Source organism: Liolophura sinensis, chromosome 6 (assembly GCF_032854445.1).
Source record: "Liolophura sinensis isolate JHLJ2023 chromosome 6, CUHK_Ljap_v2, whole genome shotgun sequence".
Lineage (NCBI taxonomy): Eukaryota > Metazoa > Mollusca > Polyplacophora > Chitonida > Chitonidae > Liolophura > Liolophura sinensis.
The window spans coordinates 68,400,790-68,423,456 of NC_088300.1; the positions used below are offsets into that span (position 1 = coordinate 68,400,790).

Sequence of the window (22,667 nt, forward strand, 5' to 3'; positions counted from 1 at the left end):
TTTAAATTTATGATAACATATGCTTACAAATATTTCATGATACCGTGCATACAAACATCCATGATACAGTACATCAGCAAATATCCATGATACCTTGTCATCAATCACGATGCCGTATTCACACACCTTCATGGTACGGTAAGTCTACATACATCCGTGGTACCGTATGTTCACCAACGTGCATAATATCATATATGTTTACAAACGTTTATGGTATTGTATGTTTACAGAAGTTCATGTCCACGGATGTTCACAAACGTTTATGGTAACGTTTCTTTTCAAAGAATCATGGAACCTAATGTTTACAATAGTCTGTGTGGTTACAAACTTCAGAGTACCACATGTTTTTGAAAACGTTCATGGTACTGTTATATTGACAAACGATCATGTTGCCATGTGTTTACAAACATTTATGGTACCTTTTGTTTTTACTCTTAAGAATAACCGTATGTTACCAGACTCAATGGTACCTTATATTTATAAACGTCGCAGCTACGTATGTTTACAAACTTCGTGGTATCATTACAAATAATCATTGTGTCGTGTGTTTACAAACATAGGTCCATATATTTTTTGTGTAAAGAATTTTCTGTCCCTTTAGTTAGCACGTTTGTGTAAAATAACATGTTACACAGCTGAAGGGTAAAATTGTGTATTTTTCATTTATTTTTTGAACTCTGTTATCTTTAACCAAGACCCCTTGTCTGTATTCGGTACCGTTTGATTTGTTCGTTTCAACTTGACCCAGAGTACTGTACATTAGACCTACTGAATGACATTTGTATGATCTCTGTAATATGTGTATTCAATGGAGTATTTTATTGATTACATTGAATGTGTATCTATTCTTGTATTTATAGAATTGTCCCTCGAGTGAAATTTAATGTATTTAATTCTGTATTATTATCTGTGTATTTCCTGCCATATTTTTTGTGTATCGTCTCCACACGCTGTGACATTCTTTTGGGGTACTGGGTTATTTTGATGCCAGCCTATTCTGAGTTTAAACACTAAAGCTGTGGCAAGGTTTAACCATAATATTCCTCAATTTTTATGCGTAAGGTCCTTTTCTGAAAATGTTGTGACGATATGAAATATTGTTGCCATCTGAAATTTGCATGCTTGATCCCCACAATTTGAACATCTAAACTTCTCTTTATCTTCAGGTATTAAACTTACTGATCCCATACTAGTTTATTCAGAGTCAAACCATTAACGAATACGCACTAAAATCAATTATTTTATTATGATTGAAAATTCTGAACCTTCTGCATCCCTTTCCACTCAATTGTAGAACGTTTGTCAGAAACCAACTACACGTATTCCAATTTTTTGAAAGAGTACCCTTCCAACTGTTGCATGCACGTGCTTTATCCTTCCATGAAAACAGTTTACCTATGACATTTCAACTTTCCGTGCGGAAGGAATATCCCAGATATGTATACTCACTTGTTCCTTCATTGACAACGCATTCCATTGCCCAGTTCGTGAGCTTGGGGTATTAAGCTCAACCGTATGGTATGTCAGTACATGTTACTTTTATTTTCAATAAAAATGAGAATAAAACAAAAAGGGGAGCTTTCTTCTTCTGCTTGTGGTAAGTCCAATCGTTTCATCCAAGTAGTGCATCAGCAGATGTCGAGAGAATTTAGGTTATGGCTTTAAGAGTTAGGGGGCCACCGTGGCTGAGGAGGGTTTGCAGGAGCCTCACACTAATCCCGTCGCTGTGACTTCAAATCCAGCTCATGCTGGCATTCGAGATCACGCGCCTTTGTACGTGATCCTACGATACTGAGACGAGGATCGTGTATAGATGGGCGCCATCAGCGCAGTGATTTACCCCCAAATTTGGGGATTGATCTTAGAGGAGTATCAGATACTGAATAAGTATTTTCAGATTTCTTGTGTCTAAATTTCTACCAATGATATAAAAATCAAGCATCTGCCTCTATCTGAATTAATCAAAAAATAAAATAAAAATGAACTATTTACGCACCTATTAGCTAATGAATATTAAATTATTATTCAACATAGCGGCGTCCACGAAAGACGGTATGAAAAGAGAGTTCGAAGAAGTAATCGCGTATGCCAAGCCAAGCGGTTGCGTTTCTGTAGAGTTGAAAGCAAAGCAGGTCACCGCTCTTCGTGCGACATGTAAGAAAAAAGATGACAATGCAGTCTAGTTGACTGGGTATGGTGAAAGTCTTGTATATCAGCTTATGCCTTGGGTCATACAGCGTCGAGAACACAGTGAGGAACTCACGATAATTATTGTTGTATCTTCTCTAAATTCTGTTATGCAAAATCAAGTCGTAAGAGTGTACAATATACTTAAGTCACAATGATTCAGCTTGAGCACACACAGAGATCATAATAATACCGACGAACGCCTGTAAATAACACACTGCTCAACAGTTCGGTACGTTCACCATCACGTGCAATTGTTTACATGGCACACACCCCCTTTAGTTTTCAATAAGCGACAATGTTAACGTTTAGCGCTGTAGCTCAGTCCCAACATCCATGACCAGTAAGCTTTGGTGCATACCTGGCCCAGCCTGTGAGAAAGAAGCCATAAAAGTCTTGACATAGGTTGACCGTCAAAATCTGGACCTTTCTATGCCTGCAGCTGGGAGGGGTGACTAGCAACGCCAAGGGGACGTCACTCGCAGCCTCATCACCACCTGTCTCCTTGTGTCCTCTCGCCCAGAATTTCAAACTTTCAAAATTATAAATATGATCCAAATTGAGGTTTCATACATTTGTTAGCTGAAAAGAAGAAATTCTAGCGCAAAAATATTTATTAAACCTGTGTTATATCATGATTTATGACATTATTAAACAAAAACTATAAATACCAAAAAGTGGTCCCAAATACCCACCGTACAACGGTTATTTTCAACTGTCTTTTTCTCCTAAAGGAAAGATCGGAAAAATATTGAAGACCACATTTAGGAATAACTTTTTGCTCTCTTCCATCTGAACTTTATGTCATTTTTTGTGTTTTCTCTACCTTTCACGTATCCTATAGCAAGACTAGGCTTCAGAAGCAAAATGTGCACGTCTTGGTTGTAAAAGCAGCACCCGGATATTTAAAATTTTTGTTACCCTGAAAATGTTAAATACTTAACCGAGTATGTAAACATGCAAATCTTCACCGAATTTGTAGACAGTTATCCTAAAAGATTAACTTTTTAGCGGGTCGTTACAAGAATATGAACGTCAAAGTTTTGTGACGTCTTGTTAGAGATTGGTTTTGCCAGATCGGTATTGCGAGGGCCTGTAGCCCAATTTATCAAAAAAACCTGTGTACCTTTCTCTCCAAGGAAAGCTTTTAATTTGTACAACGAATAGACGAAGAGTATAGCTGGACGACCCCAATTTTTATTTGATATTTATCGTTCTGACGATGACTTTTCATTCAGTTGAGAAAATTTGGTGCGTTTGGAGAAAAGTTTCTTTAATATCTTTTTTTTGTTTTCCCTTTCAATGATGAGTTTTAAATCAGTTTAAGCAAATCGAGTGTTTGAAGTGAAGCAAATTTTTTATGTCTCATATACTGTATATAGTTGTTATAAATACAAATTTCGCCCATATGAAGGCATTTTAAAATGCTAATTAAACATAAAAGTATTCTGACGACTCCCATTTTTCTTACCATAGTATTTGTTCTCACGATGAATGCTATCACCTTCTCACCATTTCTAAAACTATAATTAAACTTGAAAATCAGTGATACACATACTCAACACGTTAAAGATGTATGGTAGGGCATGGAAGACCATATATCCATTATCTAGATTGTAACTGTTTTGACCGAGAGTTTGTCATATTTTTTATAAACATCTGCAACCCTTTCATTCTTGTCAGATAATTTATTTATTTATTTATTTGATTGGTGTTTTACGCCGTACTCAAGAATATTTCACTTATACGACGGCGACCAGCATTGTGGTGGGTGGAAACCGGGCAGAGCCTGGTCATCGACGAATCAACATCTGTAGCAGCTGCAAGATCTCCGTTTAATTTATTTATTTTTTGATTTGCTTAGAGTTTTACGCCGTACTCAAGAATATTTCACTTATACCACGGCGGTCAGCATTATGGTGGGGGAAACCCAAGACCATTCGCAGGCTGCTGGAAGACCTTCCCACGTACGGCCGGAGAGGAAGCCAGCATGAGCTGGACTTGAACTCACAGCGACTTGTCAGATAAAGCCGCAGGTAATTTTAGAGGTAACCAATGGTCATACGGAAAGACATGTGGGTAGGGCAACCTGTAGATTTCGGTTAGACTCCTCAGTTCAGAATATACATTCATGTGCTATATCCGTATGTACAAATCCCGGACGGTGCACTTGGTTACCCTTAATGGCATGAAGCTATATATAACTGGGTAGTGCCGGTTTAACGATAAAAATACGTGCATTGGTGCATGTCAGGAGTGTTTGAAAGAAACGGATATAGACTTGGGTGACAATTAGGGGAATAACAGAAACTATATCGTAAATGTTGGAACATTCTGGTGACATTGTAAGAGAGCGTTTTCAAGTGGGCGTAAACTCAGTTTAACATATGATAAGTGATAAATATAAAACAGTACTATTTAACGTACGGTAAGATTTCATTAATTAAATCTCTTCATTTTATAACTGATCAAAATGTATGCAGCAAGACAAGCAAGAAAGCCATATGAAAACACGTGGCTTGAATAATGTATTATGCAAATCGATTGTGTTTGGAGAATGGCGAATGGGGAAAGAGACGGTCACTAATTGTTCATAAAAGAGGACTAGGTACCCTCATTCATTGTCCCACAAGCAGGAATTGGGATTTTCACCATCCGTCCGTAAAACAAGAATTGAGACCCTCACAGGCCTTTCCTTTCACAAGAATGGGAACTATGTTGGTTGTGCGTTTAACAGGAATGGAGACCTTCATTGTTTGTCCTATTAGCAGAAACTGGGTCCCTCACATGTCTTTCCTTTAACCATATCCCCTACAGTGCGTGCGTTACCATCTACCTTCTCTTTACATAACTGCCACCAATTGCAAATTTAGTCCAGAAATCTTGAACAACGCCAAGGTCACTAGGGAACAGTGATGAGGCAGGAAGTGATGTCCGAAAACGCAAAAACTAGGTCTCAGGCGTTGTTTGTCATAATGCTTGCACACATAATAATGTACACATACATTCTCTTTATCTAAGTAAAGTATGCACAACATAATTCTAACCAATACCTGAAACAATTTTATAGCTGAATGCTGATAAAATAGTTCCGCGCGAGAACAACGGTGACGAGGCTAAGCCTAAACAAGCCGAATATACAAATTTGTTTAGTGGCGGCAGTGAGGTAAAGTGAGCGTAGAGAGCGGCACATGCGGAGTATGTCCTGTAACGGGAATGGGAGCATATACAGATAAGACCTTTAAGAGGAATGGGTACCATCACTAGTCGTCAATGGAAACCCAAATCGGTTATTCCTTTAAACGGAATGACGACTCTCAATGGTCGCTCCTTTAACATAAATGAGAACCGTCGATCATTGGTCGTCCCTATAATGGGAATGGATACCCTCACTGGTTATGGGAAGATGGACCGATACTGGTTATCAATAACAATAAGAATATAAATACATACAAATACAAATGTAATAAATCACCCAATGTAATACAACATTTAAAAAGACAGTATAAGCCGTAAATGTTTAGTTTTATTATCCATATGATAGTAAAAGAATACTGTTTAAGTTAATCAAACTTTTCTGTACCATATATACCCTTTGCGTACCAGCTGGATCTACTCTATTTTCACGTCTAAGTGCAGAAAGTCTTTTCTTTTCAAGATTCTGCCAGGTCATTGACCAGCTGGTTCAGTCACGCAGGCTGGTCGTGTTATTGTGCGAAATGTAAACACGTTTAAAGGCCCGGTCAATCGGTCCGAACGACAGAGGCAACGAGAGGGTCGCGACACGGACTTGCCCGCAGTGAATACCATCGACACACCGCCATTGGTGGAAATGTAGTATAAACGATACAAAAAAAAAAAAAAAGAAACATTAAAAAGGGAGCGTCCTTTCAACCACATAGTCAACAGTCAGGCATGATCCAGTTACGAATATGAAACAAAGCGCGCGTGACCTATATTGGGAGGTGGTGATCTCAAAGCGGATATGTACAGACTGCTACGCACACGCTCATCGGCGGGGTCAAAACCCTACAGGTGTGGCGTCTTTCGCAACGGGAGAAATAAGGCTATATAGCACAGGGAAAGTTCTGGACTGAGTCAGACTGCGACAGCATCACCCGATTGAGTAAAAGTAGCTGATACAAGCTATAGAAGGATTACTGTAAGATGATGCATATAATGCGCTTTATCTTTGGGATTACACTTACGTTACTTTTGGCACATGGTGAGTTTTTTCTCTACTGTTTTGCTTACCTTCTCTTGGTGTTCTAAAGTTCTATGATTTGTCCATTTTTACATCATCATTGAGTTTCAGAGAGATTCCAAGTTTCACATGAAATGTCCGTACGGGAAACGGTATACATGGAAGACACCTTAATATGCTATCCCTAATAAGTCTATTTTTCCCTTTTCAACGGAAGTTAAACTCTAAACGTGTTAACTTTGAATTTTAATCCTGGGATAAATCCTAGAAGTAAACAAACCAAAAGCAAGCTGGAAACATCTTTTTTCAAGAGAGGTTTTCACAGATAATCGGTGTCAATGTTAATTATGTTTTGTTGGTGATCACTTTTGTTGGTGACCGGTGATATAAAAAAAGTAAAACACCAACCAATCAAAGGAGTCGAATTGAAAATATGTATTATCGTAGATACAGGTACTTGACTCGTAATATTAAAATCTGTTTATGATGAAAACTTTAACGGATGCAGTGTTGGTGCATGTATTTTATCATCCGGCCGTCACCACAAATTATAACTACTGGCTTAGTGTTTAGGCCAGATACAGTCTTGTCATACAGGGTCAATAAACCATGAAAGGGTGTGGAGTCGTATAGGGTGTCGTTGTAAGGTGTGGCCATTGCACGAGACTGCACATGAAAGGTATTTATATCATCCTATTGGACGCACACCCTATCGTGGCCTGTCTGAAGTCATGTGGAAAAGGACTTTAAACCTAACATACAAATGCGGCACGCAATTGAGAGATTCCGCGAACTCGCAGAACCACTGTAATAGACTGTAACAGCTGGACACCATCGCAAATAATAATGTCAACATTAAACCCCAGCGACATTAAACCCCAAACAAATAAACAAGTAAGCAAACAAAAATGGTGCCCAATTTATAGATTTCACGAAATGGAAAAGATCACCATTTTGATATTGTTTAAATACTGTTGAAAGCGACATTTAAACCCTAAACAAAGAAACAAATAAAAAATCAGTTAAATATGTGGTGCGCAATTTAGAGATTCTGCAAATTTGGTGAGAAAATCCTGTAATAAAGACAGACAAGTAATAATAGCCCTAAATCCAAGTAACAATTAAGTAAACGAAGATATGTTGCGGGCAGTTTGGGGGGGGGGGGGGCATTTTACCGTAAATTAACTGTTCCTAAGTAGTATTGGGAATATATATATATATATATATATATGAGCAAAAATATGAGAGAGACTAGACCAGTTATGGCTTGGTTACACATTCCCCACCATACCGGCAGCTATAACGCATGCAGCAGGGCTATGTGTGATATGACTGGATAAATAGCCAGCATAGAATGGATACAAACACAGGTGTTTACAATATTTATTAAATATATGTATACACGCAGCTGTGGGTAAATATGCTCAAATTGTACATCGGGCAAAGTAAGGCCGGAACGTCCGCCGGACATCGGTTGGCCTCCAAGCAAGGTTCACATCACCTTCACCCACCTCTTCCGTCTCACAACCCTCGGGACATCATGGGACGACCATGGGGAGCTCTTGGGCACAGTGACCTGTTAACTCGTGCGCTAACCTGTACCTCAGAAATGCTATAGGCGCCTCCGTGGTCGAGTGAGTTAGCACGCCAGAGCGGCGCACTGACCCATGAGTCGCTCAACAATGCGGTCGCTGTGTATTCAAGTCCAGCTCATGATGGCTTTCCCGCGGGCTCTGCACGGTTTCTTCCCACTATAATGCTGGCCGCCGTCGTATAAGTGAAATATTCATGAGTACGGCGTAAACCACCAATCAAATAAATAAATAAACAATTCAAACATGTTATCTCCCTTGTGAAAATGGGGGGAAAATGCTTACTGACTAAAGTCGTAGTATGAATGTATTAATGTGCGTGTAACATGGAAAGGTGTTTGGTCAGATACATTCGACTATAAGCTAGGTATAATGCAGGGGCAAAGTCTTTTACCGATACTTTGTTAAGTGAAAACTGCCCAACTCTTGAAACCATGGACATTTACATGTTCCTGTTGATGCATGCAGGTGACAGTTCTTCCAGGATAATCAGCTGAGCAGTTGCAAGCTATGTTGAACGGGTTATATGGTTATTGCAAACAATGGGAACTAAATATTAACGTAAATAACACTAAAGTGGTGATATTCCGACACGACTGGCAATGTACACGTGATCAGTTATATGTAGGTAATGAGGTTGTTGAAGTTGTGGATGATTTTGTATACTTAGGTATATGTTTTACATATAATGAAAAATTTTCAGAATGTCAACACGTCTGGTTGCACTGGGTAAACGAGTCATGTTTGGTCTTAAAAGCATAATTTCGATTTTGGATTTTAGTTGGTCAACAAACCTGGAATTATTCAATACATGTATTGGAGTTATTGTAAACTATGGTTATGGTTATCTTAATTGTTTGTAAATGGGATCTTGGAGTTAGTAATAAATCGCCTAATATTATGGTAAACTTTGAACTTGGTCGAAACTCGCTTACATTAACAAGAAAACTTATGATTATGAAGTACTGGGTGGAGTTATTAGACTCTTATAATTGCATTTTACAAAACCTGTATAAGAACATGTACTCTTCTTGCAACGAATCTCGTAGTAAGTGTTACTGGCTAAATAACATTAAGCATGTGTTATTTAAATGTGGAATGAATGAATATTGGGACAACCAATTTGTCGCAAGTGTGCCACATTTTTTTTTACCACTGTAGGCCCAACTGCCAAATTTTGATAGATCAATTCTATAAGAATCACGTTCTAAAATGGAAGACATGTCAAAATGTTTTCTTTACCCACACTTGGTTGATAGCTTTACGCTCCAGTTAAATTTGTTCTTTTTAAATATTTAAAATATATATCAGCATCTCGTATTTCGGCACATAGACATATCATACACGAGGGTAGGTATTTCAATGCAACCTGTTGTGTAAAAAGTGTGAGCCTCATGTTATCGAAGATGAATTTCACTTAATCCTTATTTGTCCTACATATATGAACCTTAGAAAAAGTTGAATCAACCCGTATTACTAGTGCAAACCATCCGTCTTTAAGTTAGTACAGCTTTTAACCAGTAATAATGTATCTGTATTATTAAAATTGGGGAAATATTTATTTGCTGCAGGTAAATTCAGAAAAATTGTTACCTCCTCCAGCATCTGACTGTCATATTATCTCATTTGTGTGGTGTTTTTTGTTAAAGTCGAACTACTGCCTTTCTGCTATTGTGTTAATACATCTGCTACTTAATCATCCAATGAGCTGCACGTTTACGGAAAGAAATAAACACCAGCATAAAAATAAAGTAACGCTTCCCAGGCATCTGTATCAGTTTGTTTTCTTTTTTTAACTGTGTAAGCTACAGTTCACACAGTGCGTTACCTCAAGCTATGTCATCAATATTACGAGAGAGAAATGACTGTTATTGATATGCATATGAGCTTTGTCGAACGATAATGAGTTTTCCAAAAACAAAAACTTCTTCTACTCGTTGTCCCGGTTGACACGCTCTCAAACAACATGAGGTAATTGGCTTTTTACCCATGGTAGAGCGTCCGCTTCGGGACCGGTAGATCCAGGATCAATCCTTGATCGAGTCACACCTAAGACTTTAAAAGAGGAAGTTGTAACTTCCTCGCTTGGCGTTCAGCATGAAGGGGATAGTGCAACGACTGGTTGACCCGTATCAGTATAATGGCTCTGGCGGGGCGGCTTACTTGCCTTCGGTAAGTTGTCTCAGTGAAGCAGCACTAAATAAAAGAGCGGTGGAAATCCGTCCTGCAACAAGGAGGCACATTATACGTACATGCACCCTAATGATTCCTTCGTCGTCATATGACTGAAAAATTGTTGAGTACGACGTTAAACCCCAAGCACTCGCACTCACTTTTACCCATGGTTCACACGCTGCAACGAACGCGTATATGTATATAGTGGCCTACATTCACTCCGCATAAGGTCTTACAACTCGTTGATGGTTGTGTGCGTGTATGACGTTCTCCAAAACATTTTACACCTTCCATATATACAGCTGTATATAATATTTTAACGATAGTTCAAAAATACCTTTACGGATCCGTACTATATCGTGCATGTCCATATCAACATCTACGAAATTTGTTTATTTATTTATTTATTTATTTGTTTGTTTACACCTCTTGATTGTTACTTAGTGCCACACTCATGATTTGCTTTCATATATACGATGTCTGTCAGTTTTATGGATGGATGCAACCGGAGAGCTAGGCATAAACCATTACTGACGAACTTCCTTACCTGTGACGTACAGATATGCACACCATATTTCTGTGAGGCAACATTAGACTGCACAAACGATTACACCAGCGTCATCAACCTTAACTGATTATGGTCACCTATGCATATGATCAGCAGTGAAAGCGAGGACATCGGTGAATTAAAAAGTAATTAGGGGCGCATAACGTTAACCACACAGTTTCTTCCGGTAATAAATTCAAAGAAATATCACTGAATGCGGTTTGGGGCAGGGATATAGGAGGGGTAGCCGAAGTGGACATAGTGCTTATAATCCATGTTTTTTTTAAAAATTCAGTAAGATGAAAGCTAACTTCTAAAACATCTCTCTATGATCAGGAGTCCGAAGTCAAAACGTAGAGACAAGCTTTACAACGAGTTGTGGGAACAGTTCATTGTTGACGAACGCCTGGCGCTATGGGGGTTTGTGTCAAGCAATCCTTAGTTCCTGGTATAGGGACACAATCACACCGTTTTACTATTACCGTGGACCGGAAACACCTTTGGAGTACCAAAACACGACCGCATCTTGGGGCGACATTTGTAGGTGAGTCATGCAATCATTACACAACAGAGGGCTGGACATGTTAGATGAACATATTGTTAGAAGATTGTAATGTAAATAACAATTACAGAAGAAAAAAAATAAAATGGAATTGCGGCAGCCACGTCCACGGAAAGCTGTATCAGAAACTTTCTTTGCCAGCTTAGTTTTAGATATGATAGGTTGAGCCTCACCGGGATTATAGTGTATAGGTACTTAACACAGGGATATGCGTTCTTTAAAATGATCGCGAAATTCCATTTGATTGCTGGAGGCAGGTTTTTAGTCAATGTCACGTGGTTATATGACTACAGTACCTTTCATTGTCTGGCGGTAGTTTAACAAACGTGTATTCTTAAGGATAATGTATGTTTTTTGTAATTCTCGTTTTAATTATCATTCTGCACGTACCGCACTCAGCCAGAACTAAATGGGTCATCTTTAAAGCGATTTGTCTCGCTGTTACTATATCTACCGCATAAAAACACGTAGTTTGCACTAAGAAAAGCTATCTAGCAAAGTGTAAACAACCGCAAATAGCAAGAGAAAAAAATCCACCACACGAAATCTTTGATTGCCTGTTTGAGAACAAAATCAGTAAGTAGAAGAGAATTAAGGTTGGTACTGATGTGGGGATAGGGCTGGGTCCTGCAATTGAATGACAAATTGTATCTTTGCTACAGGACTATTTGTGCATACAAGGTCATTATTTAGCCGACGTTAGCAGGCATTCATGTTTTTACCACATGGTGTCTTCTGTGAGGGTGTTGTATTATTAGCTTTTGGTTGTCTGTGAGGATGTTAGACGTGTTGTATTATAGGTCATTGGTTGTCTGTGAGGATGTTAGACGTGTTGTATTATAGGTCATTGGTTGTCTGTGAGGATGTTAGACGTGTTGTATTATAGGTCATTGGTTGTCTTAAAGGATGCTAGATATGTTGTGTTATTTGCTACTGGTTGTTTTTGAGGATGTTAGATGTGTTATTGCATATTGGTTGTATGTGCAGATATTAGACATGTTGTGTTATCGTTGGTTGGTTGTGAGGATGCTAGGTATGTTGTGTTATTTGCTATTGGTTGTCAGCGAGGAAGCTAGATGTGTTATTGGCTATTGTTTGTCTTTGAGTAAGTAAGGCGTGCTGTGTTATCGTTCATTGGTTGTTTGGGAGGATTTGAGGCGAATTATTTTATTGGTCATTAGTTATTTGGCGAGGGTTGTTGTGTTGCACATCTTTTGGCTTGAAAATTCAAATAAGGCCAAATCAAATGCTTTACGAAGTCAGATATTTTCTTGTTTGGTCCTCTTATAGAATGTTCATATCATGCTACACCCAGCCCTTGGATTTTTGTCTGTGAAAACCTGATGAATTTATCTACAAATACGTTACTCATGAATTCCAGCGTGACGGAATCACATTTGCAAAGGTGTCGCGGTTCTTTGATATGCGCTACAACGTTACCGCACACTGATCAGAACAGAAACTTACTGTTTTTAACAACGACAGTGAAATTCCCAACATTTTATTGAGAAACCAGTGTCATATACCGGATTTTTTTTATAGGCCGGAGTTCTGAAATCTCCGTGACGGAATCACATGACTTGGAAGTGCATTCTGTACCACTAGTACATTTCACCCAAAATGTGCGAGCTGTGACCAGGAATCATGCAAACAAAGTATTATTTGCAGGCGCCAATGAACTGCCGAGGTATTAGAAGCTTTTTTGTATAGAAAACAGACCAAACAAGAAAAAAAAAACTGAGTATACCGCTGTGACGGAATCACAAAATTATCGTGACGGAATCACGAGTACGATTTTATCATAACTATGGGAATAAAATTAGTTTGGACAATATCGCGATTAGCTAAGTAACACAAATTGTGGTCGAAGAGAAGCAAATGACGATTTCCCCACTTCACATTCAGGATGGTCGGCTTTGAATAGTTGGAATGCTTCTGAGATCGTCATACTCATATGTCGCTTTTGCTGCTTCACTTTGAATCCGTTGTCGTCTCTGACAATGATGACGTCAGCTTTACCTGGGGTCATTCTCGAAATGGAATCGCTTTGATAATATTCTGATACAGTAGCTTTAGTTCTGACATCTATTCCCGTGCTTCGAGGTGTTGTAAACTTCACTGATAAATACCGTGAAGCCAGGCCTTTAATCACTGCCAGTCGTTTATGTGGACTGATGGGGAGTGACCTTTCGACTTTACGTTTTGCCTTGCCAAACGTTTGGGGACAGCTGTAAGGTGTGCCTGAACCTGACGGTGTCTCTGTACTAGTCACAGTGGTGTCCATATTCCTTTCCCTCCATGCTCGGGTATTCAGCATTGTTTTATTTCGCAGAGTTTCCAACTCAGCAGTTGTCATCCGTGCCTGCTTCCGTAGCCTGTCATTCTCTTGGTACAATTCCAATGCTTCAGCATCACTTTTCAATCGGTTTCTTCTATCCCTCTGTCGTTCTGCGGCTGATTTAGGCATGCTGCAATATAACAAGATTGAGCTTTGAACAGATACATAATTGTTGTTATAGTTTGTTTGTATTAATCAAACAGGCCTATTTTTTAACCTCAGATTTGTTCAATGTGTACTTTTGTCATCATATATGCTAAACGGAGCTTTTTAAAATTGCACAACAATACCGTATTTATATTCTAATTAAGTCCTTCGCATTGTAAAGCGAAAGTGACGGAATCACATATTGGTAGTGATTCCGTCACACGGTTTTCGTGATTCCGTCACGGTTATGTGGGATTTGTATTTGTCGTTAAACTCTCGATTTTTTATGTAAAAGACCCTTAACACCGACTTGCCTTTGTATTTTAATCCTCCCTTTAGTAAGACTACTGCATGAACTGCAATATTTAAAAAGTAGCACTTTTCGTGACGGAATCACCAAAATCGTACGAATAAACAAGGATATTCACGTAAACTTTTGGCTAGCTAAGTTGCTTTTTGAACGAATGTTTGACAAAAAAACTGGCTGTGTTTTATAAAGTGTGAATTTATCTACAAAATGAGCCATAAATTAGGGCTGAAAACTCTTACCTTGCTGAAGATGGGTCCAGATTAGCGACTGTAAAATCTCACCATGCGTACGCCGGCCTCGTGACAAAGGCCTACAATTTCCGGTTGAAGTTTTCAGCACGCGAAAGACAAATACCTCATGCATATTCAAAAGCTACAGTCAATTTCAGGACTTTAGGTAGTGCTCTGTTTGGATTTACTACAAGAGTTCCAAAAATGTTATTTTGAAATTTGGCTTCAGTGGCTCATTTTACGTGGAATTCATGTACTGCTGTTTGTATAGGTGGGGTAGAGGCGTGGGAGAATGTTACCAAAACCTGCTTCCGCAATGTCAGGCCGGTATAGGTCTTGAACTTCTCAACAACCCGAAGTTGGGATCTTTGGAGAGGTTTCAATGTGAAAGAAATAGAGACATTTCGTCGCTGTCGGCTTTCTACCGCAGAACGTGCCAAGGGACAACCGTTAAACCTGATATTCAACGAAGTGAGTATTTTTTCAACCTTCCATAACCTAACTTTCTTTTATTTTACCAATTTTTACCAGAAGAATTTGGAAATGAAACAACATATAATTAGATTAAACCTTGGGGACCAGCCATCTTGCATGAAACCTGTTTTTAATGAAAATCACGATTTATTTCATGTCAACCGACTAGATTGTACTGGGGTTGTGTGATAGGGTGGGATACTGTTTCTACACGCAAGGATACAAAGTTGCAAGACCAGTACAACAATATTTGTAAGAAAACTTATGATAAAACACTTGTATAGTTTCTGTCTATCATTTTTTCATTTCATTTATTTTATCAAAACATGTATACAGAAGAAACAAAACGAGTTTTGCCGTTTCTAGACTCTACCACTAGAGGTTAAAAAGTTTTAACGAGTACTGAAATCAAAGAGTATTCTTTGGTGGGGACAGAAACCGCATAATATTAGAGCATAATAACCTACAACAGGAACAATTGTCTTTATCTACCGGAGGTATTTAATACAGATTCTAAATAGTTTGATATCATGTAGTAATGAGATAATAACATATATAGGCCTGTATGAAAGAGATTATATAAAACCAATCAGTACTATTTTTAGTGGCAGACTTAACATAACTACACCGTTTCTTTTTTAACCACTGGTCTTCTCTCCCTGCATGGGCTGAGTATTGTGTTCATCAAGAAAGATAAATTATGTTTTTTAGGAATAAACGACGCTAACTTTGATAAAAACACGACATGTCTGAACGAAACACATCACACAGAGTTGTTCATGTGCCAAAATTCTCTCAATGAAGAAATCCGCTTTGACTCCGAACGACTATACCAGGAGTCAGCTGCTCTCAGGACGTCCATCAACAGGTAAGACACTCTTTAGCAGGATCAATATGGATATAAACCGTCTTAAACTTCTAGACATCATAGTCTTCAAACAGTAGTGCATATTTTATTGGTGAAAGCGGAGTACCTGACGTAAACCACCGACCTCTGACAAGTTACTGACGAACTTTCACGTGTCGTCACAAAGAGGCTGGGCTGTTGATATACACACCAGTATGTTTCATCGCTCATATGACCTAGCGGGCTTCAACCCCTAGGCTGAGGATAAACATCTCATTATAAATATACAGTGAAAAGGCATATACGTCTTTTTCCTTTCTTTGGTGTGCGTTTGTTGTGAATTACTAAATTATTTAAGTAGCTGTACTGCCTGATCTAGATAATGTGACAAACTCATCAGATACTATTTATTTATTTATTTATTTACGTGATTGATGTTTTACGCCGTACTCAAGAATATTTCACTTATACGACGGCCGCCAGCATTATGGTGGGCGTAAACCGGGGGAAACCCACGACCATCCAGTAACCACAGGTTACTGGCAGACCAGGTACTATTATTATTTAATGTATATCAACACTACAAGGTGAGATGATTGTAAAGTGTGAACATATATCCTCACGCTATCCTCACGGTTTTTTTCTTACTTTATCACACTCTGTTTAAGTATCAGCATCGGTCAGGAAATCAGTCATCCAACAGCTAATCTACAATTTGCCACCCATCAATAACAATTTGTTTCCTTGATTTTTAAGACTTTTTCACTTATACGATGGCAGTTCGAGGAACTGGGAGTTCCAAGGGTAAACCATGGATCTTTGGCGATTTACTTTACCACATGAAACGTACGGACATGCCCACCATATCGGTGGAAGTCAAGTGGTCCTCAACGAAAGTTAGAAAGCTAAAAGGTGCCAAAAGCGTCGTCGACCGCTCATTGGCACAAAAAAATGATGAAGGCCCCCACAAGCAGTGACAATAGGAGAATCTCAGGCCAAGGCCGGTCTTGAACCTGCACCGCGTGTCCTAGCGATTGAATGGTGTGCTCCATTAACTACTGGACCACGCTTCCCGTCCCACTAATAACTGACGGCTCCGTTCAATCTGTTTTTTTAGGTTTGCTACTGCTGCCGTCAACTGCATGTTCAGTGCCATTAACCGCTCCCCGTGTAACCAAGCAACGAAGAACGTGATGTATCACGTTGCTAAGTTACAACTGCCCAGTTTTATCGACGAAACGGAATTGGATCTGGATGAAACAACCACAGCCGTACGTACACAACCAAGTCACTGATCTGACGGAATTCGGATAGATCTAATACCGCTAGCTATACTGACTTGTCGGTAACTAGAACTGAAGAAAGACAAATACGCCTCTCTGCGTCTGTTTGATGACCTCTGAACATTTGCTTAGAGAAGTCAAATCTCAGTTCCCATCAGAATGGGTGAAAAAACTAACCAAAATCACACTTTAAACAAGAACTAAAGTGGTCAAACAAATGTCGCCCTGAAATTTGTTATTTCCTAAGGCTCCAAAATCACGAAGCTGTCTTAAATTGTGAGACTTCAACTTCCAAACAGTTCACTGAGCTAAAATTGTGATTTACCTTCGGTCTTTGTATTTTAATGTTTATACGATTGTCTAATTGTTAATATTAACAAACTGGGAAATTAGCTATGTTGAAATCTAAGCTCTTGGAAGTAAGTATTTAGGCTGTATGGTTGACTGAGAATTAAATGTAAAATGTGGTAAGTAAAGAGCTAACTTACAGTTACGATTTCCATACGACTACTTTACGGATCAACCATTTTGTATGTATTTGCTTACAGGACTTTTCTTCTATTATCCGCTGTACTGTCGGAGTTTACGGCGATCCCCATTTAAAAATGTGCGAGGGCGAGGGCTTAGTTACGTGTTCTGCAGTGGGGCAGCAAACCTACCTCAAAAACGATTGGTTCACAGTGGCGGGAAGTAACGTCAGAGTTGGAGTCCGGTCCACCAATCCACCTATTACATCTATGAGATCGGTACGTTCAAGGTCATGGGCAATTCAATGCAACCCTATTGCTCTAGGGTAAATGACTGAAAACTAAAGGCTCTGTGTTAACTTCCTTCTCCTTCAAAATAAATGGTATAATATTTTCTTCCACCAATAATTCAGAGTTTTTAACATGAAATTCGACGCAGGTCCAAATTATTGGGGTAAAAGAGGCTTTTTATAATAAGTATATAGAGGAATTAGGCGTATGCTGCAAGCCTGGGAATGATTTTAAGTTGATGAGTAACATGTCTGGTCAATGTTCCAGCTATATACGTATATCATTTTGGACATGTCAAGATACTTTTCGGTCTAGTGTATTATCCATGTTCACAGGCTTGTATCCAAGATTCTGAGGAACGCCACAAACCAGCTTGGTTCGATAAATTTAAAAAAAAAACAATATTTATGGAGAAATAACGTATAATATGGTATCTTATTTTATATTGTTTTTGTACGCTTTGAATGTTGTGACGATGATAAATGCCGCATTTGCGTTCTTGTAACATTTTGGTAATTTTCCAGGTCAAAATCACTTTTCATTCTCTGGACACTGGCAACGCTGTGGCAATGTACACTGCATCTAACGCCACATTACCCACGGTGTTTGACAACACAAACGAGACGACTCTGGGTCAAGGTAAAGACAACTTTCACCGACATGTAACCATCAGGTTAATTTGAAAGTACAAATACGGATGATCTTTCTTGTAAGTTGAGACGATTTCAGTTAAATGTAGTATAAATACTGCCATTTTTCGGATGATCGATGACACAAAGTTATAGTTCCAGAAGGTCAGACCGGGTCATTATAGCATCTCGTTCTAGCCTTATGAGGGTCCCAGAAGGTCAGGCTAACGATGTCATCTCCTTATGAGCCATACCAAAGACTCACTATGTCATCCCATTTTGAATCATACAAAATTCCCAAAAGGTCAGACTCATTGTAACGTCGCCGTATAAGAATCTTAGAAGATCACAAACTCTTGACCTTTCAGCGCTTTGAATATTGATATATTAGAATCGCCACAGTAGAGTTTGTCAGTAAATTTGGAATGTTGCTCTTTAGGGAATGACAAAGTGACGTTGAGACTGAACAATTACCGTCAGGTGATGTTTGTCCAAGAGTCCACCGGTATGGTCCTCAACCTACGACAGTGGTCTGGTAATTATTTCTTCACGTTGAGGGTGGCCCAGAATGTCATCAAGAAGTCCCACGGTTTACTGGCTAGTGGTTGTCCAAAAACGCAGATAATAAGCAGATGTAAGTATTAGCAACCGTTTCAAATGTTTATTCCCGTGATTGTTGCGCCTTTTTACCTCCCTTCCCCTATCCCTCTCCAGTGCCCACCCCAATAAAAGAACCACTCATGGTTATACTCACGTGTATATGTGTTTACATGTACGTGCATATAAATGGGTCTGACAGCAGCCTGCGGAGGGTCGTGGGATTTCCCAGGGCTCTGCTCGGTTTCTTGCCACCATAATGCTGGCCGCCGTCGTATAAGTCAAATATTCTTGAGCACAGCGTAAAACATCAAACAAACAAACAAACAGACAAACAAGCACATAAATACTCTTCCGTTATATCGCTTTGATTTTGTATATTGTAAGCACGTTTTTTGTAATATTTCGGTGAGAAAATTGCATTGTATGCACAATAATGGTGTTGTTACAATGATGTTGAGAATATTCGATCTTCTTTAAACTATCCCGTGGGGTCTGGGCGCAAGATAGCATTGTTTTTTTGGGGGGAAGTCGCAGCTATTGTGAATTTGTGCTTTTCTCTAAATATTCCAATAGGTTCATTTAGTTTTGTTTTATAACTGTTACTAGCTTCCCTGTTCGGGCGTCCGGCGGCCTTAAGACGGAAGCGAGCCACTGTTGCTCAGTGTGAGACTGAGTGTAACGATGCCGTGACTGATCCCTACTTACGGGAGACCTGCAAGTTTGACTGTTATGCATTGGACAGCGTTGAGGTAAGTTTAGTAGGGCTTATATTATGTTGTCAACCGCTAATTGGGTAACTAACTCAAGTTATGATATGGTAATACTTGTAAAACATAAATCTTTTTTTTTCTTACAAAAGACTGGACTGTGATTTTGAAAACATTGGTGTCTACACTCATTGTCCATGTGGGTATTGTATTTAACTTGTATCAAAAACCTTTGATTGAATCCTTTAATGGTACGCTGCATACATGTGGGGATTCCACCTTGCTTGGCGTTGCACCGAAATAACAAACAGAAACTAACAAATAATTACACTTAATTTCCAAATTATGCCAGGGGCCATAATTTTATGCCAATGTCTAATAATGCATAGGTGTGTCCAATACTGATTTTGACTATGACCTATAGCGACTCTCCATAACTGTACTGTCGAACGTATTTGGATGAAACAAGTAATGTCAGTGACTGTGCCCAATGTACTCAGCGGTTGCGCCCAGTGCACTCAGCGGTAGTGCCCAATGCACTCAGTGGTTGTGCTCAGTACTTTTCCTGGCTTTATCCAAATACTTTCACTGACTTTGAGCAAAACTGGTATTTCTGTATACCATTACCGATCAAATTTTATTTTTATTTTATATTTAGTATTTGTAAACATCTTCTTGTTTTCTAGTTAATGTTTAACGTCGTTGTCAGTAATTGTTTACTTACATGATGGTGGTTAGGTTTATTTGTTAAAGAAAACTCCTCGAACAAGGATGACACCCATTAGCCTGTAAGGAGTGCTTTGGGTCGTTTCTCTGTTTACACTACTAATTGGAATGAACATAACCTTGCTTTCCTTTCCCAGGCTGGTACGAACATGACTGCGTCCGCTGAAGAGGACATCAGGATAGTACTTGAGATGGATGAGGAGATCATCGCTAAGGCCATCACTCCCAAACCCACAACGCCAGCGCCCACAACGAAGAACCCTAACTCTGCACCACAGAATCATTTGTCTGTTTGGACGTCCATTTTAGGACTTGTGGTCGTTACAATTTTTGGAGCAACAAACTAAATAATCAGTAAAGAGTAAAAGAAAAACGTTTGAAATATCTATTTTATCTTACCGTTTACCGTGAGATTTATTTCCCGTGAGACACGACATCAATTGTGGCTCTTAAAGTCACTGTAATCTTTAAGCAGAAGCATCTGCGCCTGTTAATGATCCACATCTCGTGGCAAACCGAAAAATATTTCTATTCCGAAAAATAGAATTTCCCCTCTACAACACAAACTTGACCGAAACGTCACGAATATATAAAAAATTTTTGCTCATGAAGGCTTCATTTCCCGGAAGACTGACCGAGACTGATGGTGCATGGTTGCTCAAGTTGGAGAAGGTTTATAAGGGAGACAACTTTTACATTTATTCTTGCCCCACGACCACTTGGTCTTGAACCACTGGAGCAAATCGCGAATTGTTAAAAAACTGGCAATGCTGTCATATACCGGTATGTAAAGCACACTGAAGTGTTAACCTTCGTAGGTATAAAAAAGAATATCTTTAAGAAGTTGTCAGCTTATGGAATAGCAAATCGCTGTGAGATTACACTATTAACTACAAGATTTTGAGTCTCGCTCTTTCTCGCGTGTTCATAATTCTCCCATGTTCTTTCTAGACCCATCGATTCATTCAACCGAAATGATGCCTCATGGCTGATAATGAACGGTTGTTATATTTTTCATCTTCTTCCACATTCTGGTATTTCTTAGTTGCTCAACTATTGAAGAGTTCAATATATGTATGTCGATACCACCCTGTGTATTTCAAGTTATAGATGTATATCGTTTTGTGTATGAATTTAGCATTTTAATCCATTAACTTTCGTATTTTTGTGTATTGTGAAAGTTAAATATCGCCATTCCATTCACATAAATTTGTAAGTAATTTCATTGAATATTACATTTATCCTCTTTGCTGTACATGTTTTGTACAATAAAATGACTGAAATGAGGACTTCTTTTTAATTTTAAGAGCGTGTCTTCATTGTTTTTTTTTTTAATATTTTTATCAGACTTACCTGCTTTTGTAAGGAAGACGTATAAGGTTGCATTAACGTAATGTACACTTGACAATAGGATGCGACAGGGGATTCCATATAGTAGAGCCGTCTGATGGGTTTTGTCTTGGTATTGACCAGTCAGGTCAGAGGTTCAAGTCTCCCTCAGTTAATCTCGACTAAGGGTCTATCGGGCGCTTTTGTGGGGTTTTCTTTGAACTCTGCCCACAATGAGTAATACTTGCAACACCACTCAGATACATGCGCATGCCTTAGCCCCGTGGAGCACTCCAACAGGCCACAGAAAGCGGTCCAAATCGCAGTAACAACCACACATATCGTTTTCTTCTGTATCGCTTACGTGTCTTTCAGCATCTCAGCATCTTTCAGCATTCGCAACACGGTTTATAAAAGATAAGACTTCTTGAAATAATGCTCCAAGGTTAGGATGTGAGAGGGGTCACAATGACCACATAAAGGCCAGAATAATCCAGGGTGATACACACGACTCTCCTACAGGCAAAGTAATTTAATTAAATTTGGGTCAAGGTTCTTGAACTGTCCTCACTGCCTTGGGGCTACACCTTTACAACATCAACGGAATCTTAGTCGCCTCACTATAGGCATTTCATTGGAAGCTTCCACTATTACAACTTTGTGCTTCCAGTACTACAACTACATCAATCCAGTAACATGGTAGGGTTAACTGGGTGATAACAATGAGTCTCCGAGCACATATCTTCTTGTTGTAAATCGATGTTTTGTAATCATGTAACCATGACATGTCTGACTTGCATACTTAAGACGGGCACGCTGTTTGGTAGGCTACATGTATCAACAGCTCCTCGGTTTTGCACATCCCTGGTCAAAATGTACTACAATTATTTCAACTGACCTCAAACTGTCCCCCAAAGATGCCAGAGTCAACTCCGAAAAGATGAAGCTCTTGATGACCTCTGGTATTGCGAGACTGTGATGCCTAAAGCTGGTCGACAACTCTTCTATATAAGGCCGTTTTA

General features: G+C 39.1%; 1 protein-coding gene across 1 annotated transcript; it reads left to right on the top strand.

Moving 5' to 3' along the window:
* The first annotated feature begins 6,240 nt into the window (after positions 1 to 6,240).
* On the top strand, positions 6,241 to 21,622 carry LOC135467920 (uncharacterized). The gene is made up of 10 exons (XM_064745849.1): positions 6,241 to 6,412; positions 11,042 to 11,249; positions 14,564 to 14,763; positions 15,478 to 15,634; positions 16,731 to 16,884; positions 17,445 to 17,642; positions 18,179 to 18,293; positions 18,723 to 18,917; positions 19,490 to 19,632; positions 20,454 to 21,622. The coding sequence occupies exons 1-10, from the start codon at positions 6,355 to 6,357 to the stop codon at positions 20,661 to 20,663; spliced, it is 1,638 nt and encodes a 545-aa protein (XP_064601919.1). The 5' UTR covers positions 6,241 to 6,354; the 3' UTR covers positions 20,664 to 21,622.
* The last annotated feature ends 1,045 nt before the right edge of the window (positions 21,623 to 22,667 follow it).

Bases quoted from the DNA above. Each gene is read 5' to 3' on its own strand.
- LOC135467920 (XM_064745849.1), top strand. From the start codon at position 6,355: ATGATGCATATAATGCGCTTTATCTTTGGGATTACACTTACGTTACTT. The intron at 17,643-18,178 runs GTACGTTCAAGG...GTAATTTTCCAG, and splicing joins CTATTACATCTATGAGATCG to GTCAAAATCACTTTTCATTC. The intron at 19,633-20,453 runs GTAAGTTTAGTA...TTCCTTTCCCAG, and splicing joins ATGCATTGGACAGCGTTGAG to GCTGGTACGAACATGACTGC.